Source organism: Pectinophora gossypiella, chromosome 15 (assembly GCF_024362695.1).
Source record: "Pectinophora gossypiella chromosome 15, ilPecGoss1.1, whole genome shotgun sequence".
Classification (NCBI taxonomy): domain Eukaryota; kingdom Metazoa; phylum Arthropoda; class Insecta; order Lepidoptera; family Gelechiidae; genus Pectinophora; species Pectinophora gossypiella.
The window spans coordinates 1,987,189-2,009,006 of NC_065418.1; the positions used below are offsets into that span (position 1 = coordinate 1,987,189).

Sequence of the window (21,818 nt, forward strand, 5' to 3'; positions counted from 1 at the left end):
TTCCTCGAGTGAAGCCGCGAACAAACAACAAGCTAACATAAGGACTTGGTATATATAGTGTAAGTTTTCAGGCAATAGTCTTATAGAAAACATTTAATAAAACGTTGAAATGGGCGTCAAAATTGGGCTTCCGCTGGCAGCACTCTTAGCTGTAAGCTTTGGTAAGTAGGTAGTACACTTTTCAACATAAAATCTTTATAATAATTAAGTACTTACCTGTATTTTTGGCTACAATAAAAGGAACGTGTACCTACTAATAATTAAAGAAAACACTGTTATTCTCATGAATTTTCCGACAGGAAATTCCGCTTGATATCAAGTCAGAATCATGGTCTGAATCATCTCCCTCAGTATCTGTTACGGTGTTACTAACACCCATACGTATTTGTATGGCTACCTGTACGTATTTACCCTTATGGGGTGTAAGTGACATCGTAACGAATACTGAGGGGGGTAATACAGCTCATTATTCTGAGATAATATCAACTGGAATTTTCAATCGCAAAAGTATAGAATTGAAAATAATAAAAAAAAAACACAAAAGAAACATTAAATTTGCGACGGAAAATTCCACTTAATATCAACTCAGAATCATCATTATTCGTTACGATGTCACTAACACCCTGTATAATTATTTAGGCAGTTTTCGTCGCGGTGGCATATCCACCTATATCAGCGGCCGGCCACCAGCTAAAAAGCACTTTTCTTTTTTGACGTGACTTATTGTAGATTTGCCGCAGATTAGGAGAATTAATCGACCCAAGAGGGTCGATAGCGCTGATTGAGGGAAATCGTCGAACACGCCGGCGGGGTCGGTATCGTGGTCCTAAAGTTTTGGTGAGCTGATTGGCCGCTTCTATGGCTAGAGTAATCGGGTCGTCGGGATCGTATAGGTATTATTGGGCTATGTTTGGCAGACCTACGTCAGCTAGAAAAGCACTACAAATGCATTGAAGCTATTGTGACGCGGCTCCATAGCGACTACACCCTCAAGAGATCGGTCGACTTCATGTTCTGCCATAGAAAAAGGAATGATACTAGAACGGCAACGCTCCGCTCCCCAGCAGAGCTAGGTTTACCTCATCCCCCTCGGTTTTACTTTAGTCTTATATAGCATAGCTCTCAGACGTCACATACACATGCGCGTGTACGATAATGTCAATGTGAAGTTTCTGCGTAAAACAAGCTTTTATGAATGAAGCGTCCGGGGTGTGGTAATAGTTTTTACAATGTCCTATGGCGGCTTAGATAAGTATATCTCGATCGCGGTCTAATAGCCGGCCAATTCTTGCCAGGGCGAGGATGTTGGAGAATAAATGAAAATCCGAAGTGAATTTTTAGAAGTCGTGAACAAAAGTGTGTTGAGTGTCGAATGACAGATGTTATTCGCGGCCACAACAGTGTTGCCAGAATGATGGTATTCGTTCACAAACTAGTAACGAAACGTAATTAACATTTTTTTTCATTTAAGTAAGTATTAATACTTAAACTATTAAATAAGTCGTGCGTTCCAGAACACCACAGTCCTAATCTAAATGCCTGTGTACATTGGCTGTACAAGTGAAGATCTTTTGTCTTACAGCGATCCCTACACGCGTGGGTATACCGAGTCCTGAGAATCAGTCGGTGAGCATCATAGGGGGCGACCCGGCGCCGGAGGGCAGTGCCCCCTACATGGCCGCAGTGGTCATTGGAGCGCAATTGGACTCCTTCTGGTGTGGAGGTTCTATAATCTCTCGACGCACTATCCTCTCAACCGCTCACTGCCTTCGGTAAGTACCCACTTAACCTTACCATAGCAGGAGCGGATCCAGTTTTTATGTCAGGGGGTCACGAGGTCGCAGAAAACCTATCTCTATAAAGAATTAGGTACAATTGCTATGGCCACCCATGAACCGCCCATGCACCATAGATTAAGGAATAATACTACGTATAGAACGGCAACTCTCCGCTCCCCACCAGCGGCTGAGCTAGGTTTACCTACACCCCTCGGTATTACTTTAGTCTTCAATCGTATGGGCTTCAGCCGACACACACACAGATGCGCGTGTATGATAATATCAATGTGTAGTGTCTGTGTAAAAGGAGGTTTTTTTGTATGAAGTGTCCTGAATATGCCTTACAGTGCCTGTACGGGTAAAGTGCAGACATGAGTAATATTATGTATCCACTTTAGATCCCCGCGCCAACATACCTATTAGAACATAACATTTAGTGGAGTTCTTAAAGAAGTTAAATGTGGCATGACACTAAAGTGTATACCTACTGGGTGTTAGTGACATCATAACGAAATTTTTTTTAGTATTTTTAAAAATTATTTTCAGTTCCGTAGGTACTTTTGTGACAGAAAAATCAACTTCATATCAATTCAGAATCATGATCTGAAGTGTCCCTCAAAGTTTTCGTTACGATAACACTAACACCCTGTATACCGAAAATAAAAAAGGAACCTACGCGAACCCGTTATTATGTGTTTAATTAAAAAAAGAAACCTGCTAAAATGGAAAGTATTAAGCTGCTAACAATTTTGTTGTAATATTCTAGTGACCAAATGGGAGTGATAGTCGGCACCAACCATTGGGCAAGTGGAGGAACAAAATATTCTGTTACGAAGTCTATTAGGCACCCTGGATATAACCACACCATGAGAATACACGACCTTGGTCTAATCATTACTGCATTAGAAATCAAGTTCACCGAGGTCATCTCTCCAGTGGCCCTTGGGGGCGATTTTGTAGGCGGTGGGGTTCTCGCAAGGGCTACAGGTTGGGGTCTTACCAAAGTAAGTGATAAATAATTTTACAAGCGACCTCACGGTTACAACACGGAATACAAAGGAGGTTGAAAAGGCCCTAACGCGCATTTTGTATCAGAACCACTGTCGCAGGTTCACTCCCTCTAACCAGTGGCGGCCAATCAGCTCGCGACAATTCAGAACCCCGATACCGAACCCACCTGCGTGGTCGACGATTTCCCCCATCATCAAGATTTCTTTCAAATATTTTTCTCTCAGACGTCGCCCTGAGACGAGGTTCCCGCCCAACTGGGCACACTCAGGCCTGTTGTTTTAAGTTTTGTACCGGATGAAGTGTGCATCAAGCTAGCGGCCTCAAAAAAAAATGGGCACGAAAAAATAATTTGACCATACCAAAAATTAGCACTCCTATTGAAAAAAATAGTACCTGTTCTAAAAAAAATAGTTCCATCACGGTTCTGGATTTATAGCCATGTTTTATTGCACTTGCTAGCTTGACAGTGAGTGAAATTTGGCGAGAGTTAACGACAAGGTCTTTCTCTTTGATTTAAATGCCAAAAAATAGTACCGAAATAGTACTCACCCCCTGCAAAATACCGAAATTAGTACTTCAACGGTTCCAAAGTTATAAAGGCAGTTCTTTTTTAATTTAAATTTACAAGCGACCTCACGGTTACAACACGGAATACAAAAAAAAGTTCACTACCCACTATTTTTTACTGATACTGCGAACTGCATACTTTTACTCGATGCGACCTTAGTCCGTTTGACTTTAACGTTTTAGCCTTCCTGTGAGAAGGAGGGATCTTCTTGCATGACAGTCGATATTTTGACATCATTATAATTCATTTACACGGTCTTGTCGGTGTAGCATTCTTCACTCTTGTCTATCAAAGGCTAATTTTTTCACTTTCGTATAAGACACGACGTTTACCTTCTCTTTAATTTGTTGCAGTAAGCTCTTCTTGATCTTAATGATGCATAACACGACCTTTTTAATATATTTTCGGGGAGGCGCGTGTAAAATTTGCGGACGAGTGGAGTGCTAAGTTGAAGTTTGACTATTTGCTTATATACCTACCTGTATGGCGAGCGTGTCTTGGCCCTTCTAACCTCTTTCTTCAATTGCGTGGTTTATAAATTTTACTAGGCCTCTTAAAAAAATGCAAATCATAACAGTGAAAACGTCATCCTTTCAGTTTCCACCTATACTTACCGGTTCGGATGTGCTCATGGAACTTAACATAACCTCTATTGAAGGAGAAGAGTGCAAAAAAATATTTAAACCACATAATGTGACTGTATACCCAGATGTAGAGCTATGTCTTCTAAATTCCACTGGTCACGGCATGTGCTTCGTAAGTATAAATTCTTGTAAAAAATACAATTCAACTGAGTATGTAAGTATTTAAGTAAGTAGGTACCTACTTATTAAGTTGAAGACACAGTAAGTCGTTAGTCCCGACTAATAAGTACTTACTGAAATATTTTACTTAAGTAAGCTTGTAGTGGTGGTTTTTGGATTTTTTTTTAATTTTTGAGGTAAGTAGTTAGTAACAAAATATTCAACTCATAACACGAACGAACCTTTTTTAACTGGAATCGTAGATTTACTTAGGTAGCACTAACAGAAGAATTTGTAATCCTTGATGTGTTATCTCATCGTCACAGCCCTAGAAAAAAAAACCTACTAAATATATTTTAAATAGTTCTGATTTTTTTTTATGGCACGACTAATCCCACAGAATAGAAGAAAATACATAACAGCCTCAGTGGTCTAGTGGTTAGAGCGTTAGGCTCACGATCCGGAGGTCCGGGTTCGATTCCCGGTGGGGACTTTTTCGAAATCACTTTGTGAGACTGTCCTTTGTTTGGTAAGGACTTTTCAGGCTTGAATCACCTGATTGTCCGACAAAGTAAGCCGTTGGTCCCGGCTATTAGCCGTAAAAACACCTCCACCAACCCGCATTGGAGCAGCGTGGTGGGGTATGCTCCATACCCCCTCCGGTTGATTGAGGGGAGGCCTGTGCCCAGCAGTGGGACGTATGTAGGCAGTGAAAAAAAAACATTCCGTGGCTAATCCCTACTTATAATCAAAAGCCACAGTATAGAACAAAAACATCAAACAAAACAAAACTAAAATATTGCTTTTTTAGATGAATTGCTTCGATGTGGCCTTTTTAACGCCACTGGATTTTTCTGTTTTAGATTTCTGAACTGTGGCTTTGACATGCGTGAATAATTAATGCACATAATAACGGGTTCTTACCGCGTTTAAATGGGGATATGACACTCCCGATATAACCGCATAATATGTTAATTATGATAATAACCGCGTAAACTTAAAACAATGTATGCGTGAATAAATTTTCTTTTTTTTTATAGGGTGACTCCGGCAGTCCGGCTGTACGTGTGGACAAGAAGGAGCAGATAGGTATCGTGTCATGGGGGACCCCATGCGCTAAAGGATATCCTGACGTATTTACTCGAATCAGCGTTCATAAAAAGTGGATCACCGAAAACACTGTTGGGGCACTAGATTGATTTAAAAAAAACTGAAGCATTTTTTGTATTTAGATCTTCAAATAAATAATAGCGGTGAGGCCATGACTTTTTGGTAATGTTTAAATTGGGTTGTGTACTAACTTCCTAAATAAAGACAGATCCAAAACTAACGAAAAACATTTTCTTTTTCCCATTTAACTTATTTACGAATTTTAATCAAGAAAAACGTAATAATAAGTCCGACATTTTATCACGTTTTACTATGACGTCACAGTGTGCTTTTTCAAACAAATTCCATATAATTTCGCGTTTTGACGTTTAGTAAAAAGTAACTGTTTTGACTATGTGGAATTTTGCCTATAGTACATTTTAATAGAAGTGAGCTTAGTTATTATTACAGTTAACTTTCGTAATGGCGCCGAGATGAGAGTGTAATGACCAATGCTCCATTTCCATACACAGAGAAGTTTATGTTGATGGTGAACATAGAGAAGCCCTAATTGCACCATCAGGCATAGTTGAGTCAACACACTTGACCAATATAAAAAAAAAGAAAAAAAAAACACTTGTGAGGAAAAAATCCACACAATAGAGTATTTACTGGGTCGAAAATAAATTATAAAATGCTAATTTAAAAATAGAAGCCAATCTAAGATGATCAAAAATCAATCTCATTTTACTTTTCCACATAGAGCAACGCGGACCTCCGTGTCTATGCTTTTCCACTTATTTTCGAATTTTATTTATGAATTAAGCAACAATGAGTACGACGTTTGATCGCTTTTATTGATAACGTCGCAGGACAGTATTTCCAAAGTAAGTATTTAGAAACTCCAAAGAAAACTTTCGTTTTGACGTTTCGAAAAAAGTATCTTATAAATTTGACTTGGTTGTCAAATAGCCTATTTCTTGCCTATTTCTAAAACGCAACTGTATACTTATATTTGACATATTTTTAAAAACTGGCGGCAAAGGCGCGCGAACATTTTTTTTTATTATCTCGCCAAGCGCCAAGCCAATTACCTACATAAGTACTATAATGTGAAATGTTTTGTTAACAAACATAAATCATTTCAAATGTAAACATAGTTCAGTTAAGTCTAGTTCAAAATACACTAGTTAATTACAGCACGGGTGTTATATAATAAAGTACTTCAGGAACAAGTATGTTGAAAACTTGTGGTGTTGTGCGTATTACACAAGTCTTGCACGAGTATTTCGCATAACAATCTTTTGCCTCTGGTTTTGGTACTCAGACATACGAACCCTTGCCCAGGGATACGGGTGAAGACCTCAACGATTGCAGATGTGGAGATGGGAACCCTTGGATGCAATGCAGAACGGAAGAGGCGAGTCACAGGGACTGTAACCTGGAAACTGACAGAGGGCAGCAGTAACTGCCAGTACTATACAGAGGTGGAGGACAAGAGTCCTAGTACGGTTTTGAAATAGACTACTACTCTGGACGCTATCCCACTCGCGTCAGAGAGTACTGCGGTGCAGAAGGCAAGAGGGAAACCACTGCTCTATTTTCCCCTAAAAAAGTAGCATGGAGAATGCTACACCGACAAGAGCGTGGCTCTTAAATTAGTGATGATGAACAATCTTTGACCTTTCGAGTTGATTATACATATCTAAAGGAAATGACAAATGCGATTAAATACAGACAGATATAAATAATCTACAATCGTCTGTCAAAAACTGTGTCATTCCAAACACAGTTCACCCGTCTCTTTCCTTTTCGGCGGATAAGAAAATGACAGGTATATTGTATAACTTAAAATAAATTTAGGTGGTATGTACTGGAATCAGCACCATTAAAAGACAATAAAAATTGGGTATCTATAATCCCTAGTACTGTTGTTCCTACTTGATTAGATCATTATCTATTTTGACAAGTATCTATATCAATTAATTGTATACCTTTTTATTTTGTTTTAATTAATACTTAGATTAAACAGTTAGTGGGCTGGTACATACCAATATGGGTTTCAATAAAGTTGTTACTTTTGCAACACTCCTTGTTAGGACACTAAAAATATCCAATCAATATTATACAGGGTGTTACTGACATCGTAACGAAGCAGAGGATCTTATCCATAAGGCATGTTTTTTATGTTGACGTGACTGGCAGATGATATTAACCACTTGGCCGGACAAATATGGAGCGCTGACGGCTCTCATCCGGTACAAAATTTAAGACAACAGGCCTGAGGGTGCCCAGTTTGGTGCGAACCTCGGTTCAAGGATCCAAACGTGAATTCGAAAACAAATTTGAAAATTATAGGTTTAGACCGTGTTGGGATTCGAACCTGCGACCTCACATTGAGAGTCAAGCGTTCTTCCAACTGAGCTATCACGGCTTTAGCGTTATCTAAGGACTAATCACGAAAATTGATTACTGAAGGATAGCGACCACACCGGCGAAGGCCTGAAGTGTTTTTTGTTGACATTTTACTCCATCACTAATTTAAGAGTCACGCTCTTGTTGATGTAGCATCCTCCATGCTACTTTTTTAGGAAAAAATAGGGCAGTGGTTTCCCTCTTGTATTCCGCCCCGTAGTACTTTGAATGACGCAAGTGGGATGGCGTCCAAAGCAGTCTATTTCAAAGCCGTACTAGGACTCCTGTCCTCTATCTCTGAATAGTACTGACAGTTACTGCCGCCGTCTGTCAGGTTCAAAATACAGCGCCAAATCTTAATTCATGACAACGCGTCATCCATGGCATGGACGGATTAGGCCAGTCGCATGGACTCGATGGTATCGTTTCAGGGTGACTCTGGCAGCGCGCTGGTCCGTGTTGATAACGGCCAGCAGATCGGTATCGTGTCGTGGGGCCTTCCCTGCGCACGCGGCGCTCCCGATATGTTCGTACGAGTCCTGGCTTCGGCAACACGTCCTCTAACCTGAACCATTGACAACCATTTTGATAATAAAAAGTATGTTTAAATTTTGTGTTTGTTTTATTCACTATATATTTTACGAGACAAATTGCGCCTGATTGTCATTTCGCATTGGAGCAGCGTGGTGGAGTATGCTCCATACCCCCTCCGGTTGATTGAGAGGAGGCCTGTGCCCAGCAGTGGGACGTATAAAGGCTGTTTATATATGTATGTGTCATTTCAACATTCTTCTAAATGCGGGGTTGAAAAGGCGACATTCAAGCAGTTCATCCAAAAAAGGAAAATTGCTAAAATTGACATTTGTTTGCATCGTGCACTTGCTTTTTACATGCGCTAATGTCAAATTGCATTAGGTATTGCTTTTGTAGATGAATTTATTCCATGTGGACTTTATAAACCTCCCGTGTGCGTCAAGCTAGCGGCCTCAAAAAAAAAATGGGCACGAAAAAATAATTTGACCATACCAAAAAATAGTACTTTTATTGAAAAAAATAGTACCTGTTGTAAAAAAATTAGTACCATCACGGTTCTGGATTTATAGCCATGTTTTATTTCACTTGCTAGCTTGACGGTGAGCGAAATTTGGCGAGAGTTAACGACAAGGTCTTTCGCTTTGATTTAAACGCCAAAAAATAGTACCGAAATAATTAAAGCACATATTAACGGGTTCTTACCGCGTTTAAATGGGGATATGAGACTCCCCCCCTCATATGCTTTAATTATGATAATAACCGCGTAAACTTAAAACAATGTATAGTACCGAAATAGTACTCACCCCCTGCAAAATACCGAAATGAGTACTTCAACGGTTCCAAAGTTATAAAGGCAGTTCTTTGATCCCGCTAGCTTGACGTTTTGAAAATATTTATTATCTAGGGAACGCTTGCATACTTCAGTTTGTAACTAATGTCAATAAACTCGTATGAAATAGTACTCCCTACCATCATAATTTGGACCTGATTCTCGTTGTAGAAATATGTCAAAAAGTCATTATAACCTATGTCATACATTTATCAAGACAGGTACAGTCGCGAACAAAATTATAACACATGCTCAAGAAGAATGTTGTCAGATTTTAGTATTTTTTCCCCATTTTTGGGTAAAAATTGGTGAAGTGCCAGGGTTGTCAGATGAAAGTAATATCATTGTTGAAACTCTTTGAGTTATTCTACAAATACTGCAAATTGTTTATTAACAAACACTTCGATCCGTAACAAATTGAACATGAAGGTATAAATTATAAAATAAAACAGCAGATTAAAAATGTATTATGATGTATTAAAATCACAGATTGTTTTCAATAAGAACTAGACCCATGCAGCCATTTTTTATTAAAATTATTGCATATGGGTGTATGCAATAGCAATTTTTTGAAATAGCAACACTCTGAAGTGCAAAGAAATGGTAGGGTAGACCTCCAAAATGGCAATACTGGCGATGGCAATACTTACGAATAAATTGTGAGGTTATGTAATTGTCTACGTGACTGTATCAACAACAAATGTATGGCATAGGTTATGATGATTTTTTAACATATTTCTACAAAGAGAATCGGATCAAAATTATGATGGTAGGAAGTACTATTTCATACGAGTTTATTGACATTAGTTACATACTGAAGTATGCAAGCGTTCCCCAGATAATAGGTATTTTCAAAACGTCAAGCCAGCGGGATCAAAGAACTGCCTTTATAACTTAGGAACCGTTGAAGTACTCATTTCGGTATTTTGCAGGGGGTGAGTACTATTTCGGTACTATTTTTTGGCGTTTAAATCAAAGCGAAAGACCTTGTCGTTAAGTCTCGCCAAATTTCGCTCGCCGTCAAGCTAGCAAGTGCAATAAAACATGGCTATAAATCCAGAACCGTGATGGTACTAATTTTTTTACAACAGGTACTATTTTTTTCAATAAGAGTACTATTTTTTGGTATGGTCAAATTATTTTTTCGTGCCCATTTTTTTTTTTGAGGCCGCTAGCTTGACGCACACAAACCTCCCGAGCATCATAATCTACCTAACCGCAGGACCATATGTTATATGTACTTAAAGGGTATTAGTGACATCGTAACGAAAAGTTTGAGGGATGATTCAGACCATGATTCTGAGTTGATATCAATTGGATTTGCCTGTCAGAAAACTCATGAAAATGTTAATGCTTTTTAAAATTATATTAAGTTAGATACTTTTGCGATAGTAAATTCCTCTTGATATCAACTCAGAATCATGGTCTGTATCGTCCCCGATAGTTTTCGTTGTCACTGACACCCTGTATTTTATTACAGGTGTGTGGTTAAATAATTATCTATGTTTTTATAACTGATGTATTAAATGAATACGAATACTAAATACCTAGGTACTAAATAGCACTAGATAATAAATTATTTGTTCTATATACCTACGTAGGTAAGGGTATGCTGATTTTTATCGTCGGTCGTTTAATTAGGAATTTCAAAATTTCCGACATTTAGTAAAACTGTTAAAAATATTTTGTATGTTTGTTTGTTAAACATCGGTTTAGATTGGAAACTTACGTAACGTAGGTAGTTACGTTACTAGTACTTTCGGCTGAGCGGACGGGTATTTAAAAAAATGTCTTATGACACATTAATTTTCCATACAAAATTAGGAGACGCTGAAGGACGTTCTGATTTTGTTATAAGCAAGAATAATGTTAAATATGACACAAACGTTACTAAACGTCGTCGTATATAAGCGTTCTATCATAACCATTATACTACGTTCATTAGTAAAAGGAACAACGTCTAACAACGTCAACGTTTATAGAAGTTGCGTCACATGCGGTTAATATAATGTTTACAGTTTAACTAACAACATCTAATGACGAGGACGTTTGAATACGTTCTGTCACGCAATACTCAAATATCATTATTTATTATTTTGACAACGTTTATAAACGTTTTTATTTTTCGACGTTTTTCTGAATATTTATTATAAAAATCAATAAAAAAAGTTATATCACTGAGTAAGTAAAAATATTATTTGCAACAAGAGAACAAGTTGACTTTTTCAATATACGTGTATCGGATGGTTCTACTTCTCAGAGATATAATGAAACTCTATCAGCATAATTATTGATTTCCGTTCAAAACGACGAAAGACCACGTCAAATCATAGTCCAGGTGAGGATGCCCCCGCGAGTACTTCATCAACAGATATAATAGAAGGTCATCGCGGGCCACCGCTGCATACAGTGATGGAGTGGGAGTCCACTCAACATCCCGCGCGACACCGCCGCCTGCAGAAATAGAAAGGTTCCTAAGGTAGAAATAGGCACGTTACTGCAGTTAACACTACCTGAACCTGCTGTGGACCACCCTTTGCGTTCTGGATTGTTGGCGCCTGCAGAAAACCACCCAACACCTGCCACGTCAACGCAACCTGCAGACACTGCGGTCTATCCAATACCTTCTGCGTTGCCTGCAGATATAGAGACTAATTCAGCATCTCCTGCCTGACCATCGCTTGCTGATAAAGAGAGTATCCCAGGACCTTCTGCGTCGTCAACATCTGCAGATAATAGTCTAGCATCTCGACAATTTCGCAGTCATTCCAGAGCTCTGAACAAGCAAACGAGAGGCAGCCAGCAAGAACATCGCCCATATCGAAGCCGCTCCCGCGACATACAAACCAGCAGATACCGAGGACCAAGACGCTGAACACCGCCTCGAGCCACATGTGATTGAGAAAAACCACATTAGATATAGTACCAACATTGCATTTTGATGATGTTTCTGCAGGTGCTCAATTTGAATTTGGTCCGTCTACTTCTGTTATGACGTATTCAAATTCAATTAAATGTTTTTCCCACACGTTGTAGACTTCTTACCGAGCACCCGTAACTGAGGACGATGTTCGACGTCCTGGCCGTCGTTTCTCGCTTGCTTATACGTCTCGACAACGGCCACGAGACGGGCAACGTTCCCACCGGAGGCAACGTTCCGCGTCCCGCCAGCTGCCTCCCATCCACTTCAGCATCTCTTGAATAACTTCGAGATTAACGAGGTGCTGAATTATTCTCTATATATCAGCAAACGTTGGCGATACAAGAGATGTCGAGTTACTCTCTATGCCTACAAATGGTGACGATGCAGGACGATGACGAAGAATTATCCACAACCTCTAAAAGTTGCGGCGACACAGGAAGCGCCGAGTGGCCCTCCGCAGGCGCGAGCAATATAGCAGGTACAGAGGCGACGTAACAGTTGCCAAAAAGTCTGTTGCTGCTGAAAGTGGTAACGTAGCCATTTATGGCGGTGACACGCGAGACGCTAAGCAGACTTCCACCCCTGCACGCAGCGGGGACCCAGTACGAGCGCTCAATACATGTGTTGATGAAGTATCCGCTTATTACGATATCACATAAAGTTGTACGGCTCCTATCACGTAAAATTGACACATAAGACATCTACAATGGCGCGGAGCTTATAGGATGACGTCCATAAATGTGTATGTGTGAGTGACCTCTATAAAATGACGGTAAAAACGAATGCAGCGCGGCGCTAGAGATTTGGCGCAATGACGTAGCTAATAGAATTTAGTATCGGCTGTCAGCGCCCTATCACGTAGTGGGAATAAAATCATATTTTTCTTTGACGGGAATATACGTTGAGTCAATTTTGGTGTTTTCATTTTGACGTATAATGACGTTGCTCAGCCGAAAGTGTTAAGGTAAACACCGTTTTATGTGTCCCACAGATGGTATAGGGGCATAAAAAAAGAATAAAACTACGTACAGATTGGCAATTCTCCGCTCCCCACCAACGGCTGAACTACTTTTACCTCACCCCCTCGGTTTTACTTTAGTCTTCAATCGTATGGGCGTCAGACACGTGTAGATAACGTCATTGTGTAGTGTCTGTGTAAAACGAGGTGTGTTCATAAAGTGTCCGGATGTGGTAAGGGTTTCTTCAATAAACCGGAGGAGGTATAAACATAAAGTGTTTACACCTACCAACTATTGAACAGATCGCCTAATCCAGTACAATTAGTGATTATGTTTTAATAAAGATAACATTTTACGTGAGAATTATATCTGTCAAAGTAGCTAGTGTTGTGACTTTGTGACATTCATCAGCATAGTGATGTATCAGTCGAGACTACGCTGATTGATTATTTGCTGTCTAACACTAGGTACGTACCTATGACACTCAATTTATTTTACTTCCCCGTCAAAATGTAAGTAAGTACAGGGGTGGTTAAAATGGCCACATCACAGCAATTCATCTAAAAAAGCAATGTTGCAATTTGACTTTTGCGCATATAAAAGTAAGTGTGCAATGCAAACAAATGTCAAATAGGAATATTGCTTTCTTAGATGAATTGCTTCGATGTAGCCATTTTAAGCCCCATTGTACTTATGTAAATTTAAGTACCTAGATAAATAATTCCTCGAGTGAAGCCGCGAACAAACAACAAGCTAACATAAGGACTTGGTATATATAGTGAAACTTTTCAGGCAATAGTCTTATAGAAAACATTTAATAAAACGTTGAAATGGTCGTCAAAATTGGGCTTCCGCTGGCAGCACTCTTAGTTGTAAGCTTTGGTAAGTTGTACACTTTTCAACATAAAATCTTTATAATAATTACCTGTATTTTTGGCTACAATAAAAGGAACATGTACCTACTAATAATTAAAGAAAACGCTATCATTTTCATGAATTTTCCGACAGGAAATTCCGCTTGATATCAAGTCAGAATCATGGTCTGAATCATCCCCCTCAGCATCTGTTACGGTGTCACTAACACCCATACGTATTTGTATGGCTACCTGTACGTACTTGTACGGGGTGTAAGTGACATCGTAACGAATACTGAGGGGGGTCATACAGCTCATTATTTTGAGATAATATCAAGTGCAATTTTCCATCCAAAAGTATAGAATTGAAAATAATTAAAAAAAAAATTGCAACGGAAAATTCCACTTGATATCAACTCAGAATCATGATCTGAATCATCCCCCTCATTATTCGTTACGATGTCACTAACACCCTGTGTAATTATTTAGGCAGTTTTTGTCGCGGTGGCATATCTACCTATATCAGCGGCCGGCCACCAGCTAAAAAAGCACCTCTCTTTTTTGACGTGACTTATTGTAGATTTGCCTAGTCTAAGTCTCCCTAGAAGGTCGATAGCGCTGATTAGTCTTATATAGCATAGCCCTCAGACGTCACACACACATGCGCGTGTACGATAATGTCAATGTGTAGTTTCTGCGTCAAACAAGCTTTTTTGAATGAAGCATCCGGGGTGTGGTAATAGTCTTTACAATGTCCTATGGCGGCTTAGATATATCTCGATCGCGGTCTAATAGCCGGCCAATTCTTGCCAGGGCGAGGATGTTGGAGAATAAATGAAAATCCGAAGTGAATTTTTAGAAGTCGTGAACAAAAGTGTGTTGAGTGTCGAATGACAGATCTTATTCGCGGCCACAACAGTGTTGCCAGAATGATGGAAAACGAAACGTAATTAACATATTTTTTTTTTATTTAAGTATCAATACTTAAACAATTAAATAAAACGTGCGTTCCGGAACACCACAATCCTAATCTAAATACCTGTGTACATTGGCTGTACAAGTGAAGATCTTTTGTCTTACAGCGATCCCTACACGCGTGGGTATACCGAGTCTTGAGAATCAGTCGGTGAGCATCATAGGGGGCGACCCGGCGCCGGAGGGCAGTGCCCCCTACATGGCCGCATTGGTCATCGGAAAGAAATTGGACACCTTCTGGTGTGGAGGTTCTATAATCTCTCGACGCACTATCCTCACAGCCGCTCACTGCTTTCTGTAAGTACCCACTTAACCTTACCATAGCAGGAGCGGATCCACATTTTATGTCAGGGGGTCACAAGGTCGCAGATAACCTATCTCTATAAAGAATTAGGTAAAATCGCTATGGCCACCCATGACCCGCCCATGCACCATAGATTAATGAATAATACTACGTATAGAACGGCAACTCTCCGCTCCCCAGCAGCGGCTGAGCTAGGTTTACCTCACCCCCCCTCGGTCTTTCTTTAGTTTTCAATAGTATGGGCTTCAGCTGATACACACACAGATGCGCGTGTACGATAATATCAATATGTAGTGTCTGTGTAAAACCAAGTAGTTAATGCCATCTGCGGCAAATCCATAATAAGTCACGTCAAAAAAAAAATTGACATCATAACGAAAACATTTTAAGTATTTTTTTTTTAATATTTTCAGTTCCGTAGGTACTTTTGTGACGGATAAATCAACTTGATATAGACTTGATATCAATCAGAATAATGGTCTGAATTGTCCCTCAAAGTTTTCCGTACGGTGTCACTAACCTGTATACCAAAAATAAAAAAAGAAACCTGCTTAAATGGATAGTACTAAGCTGCTAACAATTTTGTTGCAATATTCTACAATCAAGAATTGGAAGTGTTAGTCGGCACCAACCATTGGACAAGTGGAGGGACAAAATATCAATTTATGAAGCATATTCCGCACCCTGGATATGGCCCCACCACGTTAAAACACGACCTTGGTCTACTCATTACTGCATTAGAAATCAAGTTCACCGAGGTCATCTCTCCAGTGGCCCTTGGGGGCGATTTTGTAGGCGGTGGGATTCTCGCAAGGGCTACAGGTTGGGGTGTTACGAAAGTAAGTGATAAATAATTTAACAAGCGACCTCACGGTTACAACACGGAATACAAAAAAAAGTTCACTACCCACTATTTTTTACTGATACTGCGAACTGCATACTTTTACTCGATGCGACCTTAGTCCGTTTGACTTTAACGTTTTAGCCTTCCTGTGAGAAGGAGGGATCTTCTTGCAACCGCTTGTAACCGTGAGGTTACAACACGGAATACAAAGGAGGTTGAAAAGGCCCTAACGCGCATTTTGTATCAGAACCGCTGTCGCAGGTTCACTCCCTCTAGCCAGAGGCGGCCAATCAGCTCGCGACAACAAACAATTCAGAACCCCGATACCGACCCCACCTGCGTGGTCGACGATTTCCCCAATCATCAAGATTTCTTTCAAATATTTTTCTCTCAGACGTCCCCTGAGACGAGGTTCCCGCCCAAGTGGGCACACTCAGGCCTGTTGTTTTAAGTTTTGTACCGGATGAAAGCCCTTAGCGCTCCCCATTTGTCCAGTCAAATAGTTAATGTCATTTGCGGCAAATCTACAAAAAGTCGCGTCAAAAAAAAAGTTCACTACCCACTCTTTTTTACTGATACTGCGAACTGCGTACTTTTACTCGATGCGACCTTAGTCCGTTTGACTTTAACGTTTTATCCTTCCTGTGAGAAGGAGGGATCTTCTTGCATGATAGTCGATATTTTGACATCATTACCATTAATTTACACGGTCTTGTCGGTGTAACATTCTTCACTCTTGTCTATCAAAGGCTATTTTTTTCACTTTCGTATTTATAAGACACGACGTTTGCCTTCTCTTTAGTCTGTTCCAGTAAGCTCTTCTTGATCTTAATAATGCATAACACGACCTTTTTAATATATTTTCGCGGAGGTGCGTGTAAAGTTTGCGGACGAGTGGAGTGCTAAGTTGAAGTTTGACTATTTGCTCATATACTTACTTGAATGGCGAGCGTCTCTTGGCCCTTCTAACCTCTTTCTTCAATTGCGTGGTTTACAAATTTTACTAGGCCTCTAAAGAAAATGCAAATTATAACAGTAAAAACGTCATCCTTTCAGCTTTCACATATTCCGACCGGTTCGGATGTGCTCATGGAACTTAACATAACCTCTGTTGAAGGAGAAGAGTGCAAAGAAAGATTTAAAACAGAAAATAAGACTATATACCCAGCTGTACAGCTATGTCTTTTAAATTCTACTGGTCACGGCATGTGCTTCGTAAGTATAAATTCTTGTCAAAAAAAAACATTTCAACAGAGTAAGTAAGTATTCAAGTAAGTAGGTACTTATTAGGTAAGTTAAAGAGACGGTAAGTCGTTAATCCCAACTAATAAGTACTTACTGAAATATTTAGTACTTAGGTAAGCTTATAGTGGTGGTTTTTGATTTTTTTTTTAATTTTTGAGTTAATTAGTTACTAACAAAATATTCAACTCATAACACAAACGAACCTTTTTTAACTAAATAAAATAAATAAAAAAACTGGAATCGTAGATTTCCTTAGGTAGCACTAACAGAAGAATTTGTAATCCTTAATGTGTTATCTCATCGTCACATCCCTAGAAAAAAAAAACTACTAAATACAGGGTGTTAGTGACATCGTAACGAATACTCAGAGGGATGATTCAGACCATGATTCTGAGTTAATATCAAGTGGAATTTTCCGTCGCAAAATTCATGTTATTTTTTTGGTTTTTTAAAATTATTTTCAATTCTATACTTTTGCGATGGAAAAATCCACTTGATATTAACTCAGAATAATCAGCTGGATCAACCCTCTCAGTATTCGTTACGATGTCACTTACACCCCATACAAGTACATACAGTAGCCATACAAGTAGGTATGGGTGTTAGTGACACTGTAACGAATACTGAAGGGGATGATTCAGACCATGATTCTGAGTCGATATCAAGTGGAATTTCCTGTCGGAGAAGTCATGAAAATTTTAGAGCTTATTTAAATTATTTTCCGTTATATACTTTTGCGACGGAAAATTCCACTTGATATCAACTCAGAATTATAGCCTGAATCATCCCTCAAAGTTTTCATTACGATGTCACTAACACCCTGTATATTTTAAATGGTTTTGATTGTTTTTATGGCACGACTAATCCCACGGAATAGAAGAAAATACATTCCGTGGCTAATCCCTACTTATAATCAAAAGCCATAAACCACGGCTTTCGTTGTCCTGTGGTTGAGCGATAGGCTCACGACCCGGAGGTCCCGGGTTCGAATCCCGGTGGCGACATATCCCAAAAATCACGCTGTGATCTCTAGTTTGGTTAGGACATTACAAACTGATCACCTAAATGTACGAAAGTAAGATGATCCACGTTACGTCGTTGACCACGGTTACTACTTCCTGATGTACTTAAGTGAATACTTAATTGTTACTTGTGCCATGTCAGGGGCTTTTGGCGGCTTATATAATATATATTGGATCATAATTATATATATAATTATGATCCAACATGAATTCGAACATGAATTCGAAAACAAATTCGACAATTATTGGTTTAGGCCTGTGCTGGGGGATTAAAAAGGCCACATCGAATCAATTCATCTGAAAAATACATTTGCGCATACAAAACTAAGTGCGCAATGCACACAAATGTCAAATAGCAATACTTATAGTGTCAAATCTTTATTGATATACACCATAAACGAAACAGTTACAGAACAAAAACATCAAACAAAACAAAACGAAAATATTGCTTTTTAGATGAATTCCTTCCATGTGGCCTTTTTAACGCCACTGGATTTTTCTGTTTTAGTTTTTTGAACTGTGGCTTTGACGTGCGTGAATAAATTTACTTTTTTTTTATAGGGTGACTCCGGCAGTCCGGTGGTACGTGTGGACAAAAAGGAGCAGATAGGTATCGTGTCATGGGGGCTCCCATGCGCTAAAGGATATCCTGACGTATTTACTCGAATCAGCGTTCATAAAAAGTGGATCACCGAAAACACTGTTGGGGCACTAGATTGATTTAAAAAAAACTGAAGCATTTTTTGTATTTAGATCTTCAAATAAATAATAGCGGTGAGGCCATGACTTTTTGGTAATGTTTAAATTGGGTTGTGTACTAACTTCCTAAATAAAGACAGATCCAAAACTAACGAAAAACATTTTCTTTTTTCCATTTAACTTATTTACGAATTTTAATCAAGAAAAACGTAATAATAAGTCCGTCATATTACCACCTTTTACTATGACGTCACAGTGTGCTTTTTCAAACAAATTCCATATAATTTCGCGTTTTGACGTTTAATAAAAAGTAACTGATTTAACTATTTGGAATTTTGCCTATAGTACATTTTAATAGAAGTTAGCTTAGTTTATTATTACAGCTAACTTTCTTAATGGCGCCGAGATGAGAGTGTTATGACCAATGCTCCATTTCCATACACAGAGAAGTTTATGTTGATGGTGAACATAGAGAAGCCCTAATTGCACCATCAGGCATAGTTGAGTCAACACACTTGACCAATATAAAAAAAAAGAAAAAAAAAAACACTTGTGAGGAAAAAATCCACACAATAGAGTATTTGACTGGGTCAAAAATAAATTATAAAATGCTAATTTAAAAATAGAAGCCAATCTAAGATGATCAAAAATCAATCTCATTTTACTTTTCCACATAGAGCAACACGGACCTCCGTGTCTATGCTTTTCCACTTATTTTCGAATTTTATTTATGAATTAAGTAACAATGAGTACGCTTTTATTGATAACGTCGCAGGACAGTATTTCCAAAGTAAGTATTTAGAAACTCCAAAGAAATCTTTCGTTTTGACGTTTCGAAAAAAGTATCTCATTTGACTTGGTTGTCAAATAGCCTATTTCTAAAACGGAACTGTATACTTCTTATATTTGACATATTTTTAAAAACTGGCGGCAAAGGCGCACGAATATTTTTTTTATTATCTCGCCAAGCGCCAAGCCAATTACGTACATAAGTACTATAATGTGAAATGTTTTGTTAACAAACATAAATCATTTCAAATGTAAATCTAGTTCAGTTAAGTCTAGTTCAAATGACACTAGTTAATTACAGGGTGTTATTATAATAAAGTACTCAGACATACGAACTCTTGCCCAGGGATACGGGTGAAGACCTCAACGGTTGCAGATGTGGAGATGGGAACCATTGGATGCAAAGCAGAACGGAATTGGCGAGTCACAGGGACTGTAAACTGGAAACTGACAGGAGGACAAGAGTCCTAGTACGGTTTTGAAATAGACTACTCTGGACGCTATCCCACTCGCATGGACAATGCTACACCGACAAGAGCGTGGCTCTTAAATTAGTGATGATGAACAATCTTTGACCTTTCGAGTTGATTATACATATCTAAAGGAAATGACAAATGCGATTAAATACAGACAGATATAAATAATCTACAATCGTCGTCATTGGAATGGCACAGTTCACCCGTCTCTTTCTTTTTCGGCGGATAAGAAAATGACAGGTATAACTTAAAATAAATTTAGGTGGTATGTACTGGAATCAGCACCATTAAAAGACAATAAAAATTGGGTATCTATAATCCCTAGTACTCTGTTGTTCCTACTTGATTAGATCATTATCTATTTTGACAAGTATCTATACCAATTAATTGTATACCTTTTTATTTTGTTTTAATTAATACTTAGATTAAACAGTTAGTGGGCTGGTACATACCAATATGGGTTTCAATAAAGTTGTTACTTTTGCAATACTCCTTGTTGGGAGTTTGGGTAAGTGAGTTCAATCAATATTATACAGGGTGTTACTGACATCGTAACGAAGCAGAGGATCTTATCCATAAGGCATGTTTTTTTATGTTAACGTGACTGGCAGATAGCATTAACTACTTGGCCGGACAAATATGGAGCGCTGACGGCTCTCATCCGGTACAAAATTTAAGACAACAGGCCTGAGGGTGCCTAGTTTGGTGCGAACCTCGGTTCAAGGATCCAAACGTGAATTCTAAAACAAAGAAAATTAAAGGTTTAGGCCGTGTTGGCATTCGAACCTGCGACCTCACATTGAGAGTCAAGCGTTCTACCAACTGAGCTATCACGGTTTTAGCGTTATCTAAGGACTAATCACGAAAATTGATTACTGAAGGATAGCGACCACACCGGCGAAGGCTTGAAGTGTTTTTTGTTGTCATTTTACTCCATCACTAATTTAAGAGTCACGCTCTTGTTGATGTAGCATTCTCCATGCTACTTTTTTAGGAAAAAAATAGGGCAGTGGTTTCCCCTCTTGTATTCCGCCCCGTAGTACTCTGAATGACGCAAGTGGGATGGTGTCCAAAGCAGTATATTTCAAAGCCGTACTAGGACTCCTGTCCTTCGCCTCTGAATAGTACTGACAGTTACTGCCGCCCTCTGTCAGGTTCAAAATACAGCGCCAAATCTTAATTCATGACAACGTGTCATCCATGGCATGGACGGATTAGGCCAGTCGCATGGACGTCGCATGTACTCCATGGTATCGTTTCAGGGTGACTCTGGCAGCGCGCTGGTCCGTGTTGATAACGGCCAGCAGATCGGTATCGTGTCGTGGGGCCTTCCCTGCGCACGCGGCGCTCCCGATATGTTCGTACGAGTCAGCGCGTACGAGTCCTGGCTACGGCAACACGTCGTCTAACCTGAACCATTGACAACCATTTTGATAATAAAAAGTATTTTTATATGTTTGTTTTATTCACTATAGATTTTACGAGACAAATTGCGCCTGATTGTCATTTCGCATTGGAGCAGCGTGGTGGAGTATGCTCCATACCCCCTCCAGTTGATTGTGAGGAGGCCTGTGCCCAGCAGTGGGACGTATATAGGCTTATGTATGTATGTATGTGTCATTTCAACATTCTTCTAAATGCGGGGTTGAAAAGGCGACATTCAAGCAGTTCATCCAAAAAAGGAAAATTGCTAAAATTGACATTAGTTGGCATCGCGCACTTGCTTTTTACATGCGCTAATGTCAAATTGCATTAGGTATT

The 21,818-nt window shown here is 39.2% G+C and overlaps 3 protein-coding genes and 3 long non-coding RNA genes across 8 annotated transcripts in view; 3 read left to right on the forward strand and 3 right to left on the reverse strand.

Annotated features, from left to right (window-relative positions):
- LOC126373192 (chymotrypsin-1-like) lies at nt 1-18,953 on the forward strand. 3 transcript variants are annotated; one of them, XM_050019239.1, is made up of 6 exons: nt 1-161; nt 1,583-1,772; nt 2,545-2,782; nt 3,955-4,113; nt 5,141-5,189; nt 18,704-18,953. In XM_050019239.1, the coding sequence occupies exons 1-6, from the start codon at nt 110-112 to the stop codon at nt 18,811-18,813; spliced, it is 798 nt and encodes a 265-aa protein (XP_049875196.1). In that variant the 5' UTR covers nt 1-109; the 3' UTR covers nt 18,814-18,953. The 3 variants fall into 3 exon arrangements, with proteins under 3 accessions (XP_049875196.1, XP_049875197.1, XP_049875195.1); XM_050019240.1 differs by lacking the exon at nt 5,141-5,189 and having other exon boundaries at nt 18,655-18,953; XM_050019238.1 differs by lacking the exon at nt 18,704-18,953 and having other exon boundaries at nt 5,141-5,439.
- Nucleotides 2,590-15,932, reverse strand: LOC126373261 (uncharacterized). The gene is made up of 2 exons (XR_007567296.1): nt 15,850-15,932; nt 2,590-2,810 (listed from the first exon to the last, which is right to left on the reverse strand). It is a non-coding gene; the product is annotated as an uncharacterized LOC126373261 (long non-coding RNA).
- Nucleotides 2,985-8,776, reverse strand: LOC126373253 (uncharacterized). The gene is made up of 2 exons (XR_007567287.1): nt 8,665-8,776; nt 2,985-3,182 (listed from the first exon to the last, which is right to left on the reverse strand). It is a non-coding gene; the product is annotated as an uncharacterized LOC126373253 (long non-coding RNA).
- LOC126373193 (chymotrypsin-1-like) overlaps nt 13,665-21,818 on the forward strand; it is a 16,707-nt gene continuing 8,553 nt past the window's right edge. Inside the window, exon 1 of the mRNA XM_050019242.1 lies at nt 13,665-13,731. Coding sequence (XP_049875199.1) covers nt 13,680-13,731 — 52 coding nt within the window. The 5' untranslated portion in view covers nt 13,665-13,679. The remainder of the gene's footprint in view (nt 13,732-21,818) is intronic.
- LOC126373252 (uncharacterized) overlaps nt 16,286-21,818 on the reverse strand; it is a 10,561-nt gene continuing 5,028 nt past the window's right edge. The window contains exon 2 of the long non-coding RNA XR_007567286.1: nt 16,286-16,435. This is a non-coding gene — a long non-coding RNA (uncharacterized LOC126373252). The remainder of the gene's footprint in view (nt 16,436-21,818) is intronic.
- Nucleotides 20,482-21,818, forward strand: part of LOC126373188 (chymotrypsin-1-like) — a 41,650-nt gene continuing 40,313 nt past the window's right edge. The window contains exon 1 of the mRNA XM_050019232.1: nt 20,482-20,565. Within this exon, the coding sequence (XP_049875189.1) occupies nt 20,514-20,565 (52 nt within the window). The 5' untranslated portion in view covers nt 20,482-20,513. The remainder of the gene's footprint in view (nt 20,566-21,818) is intronic.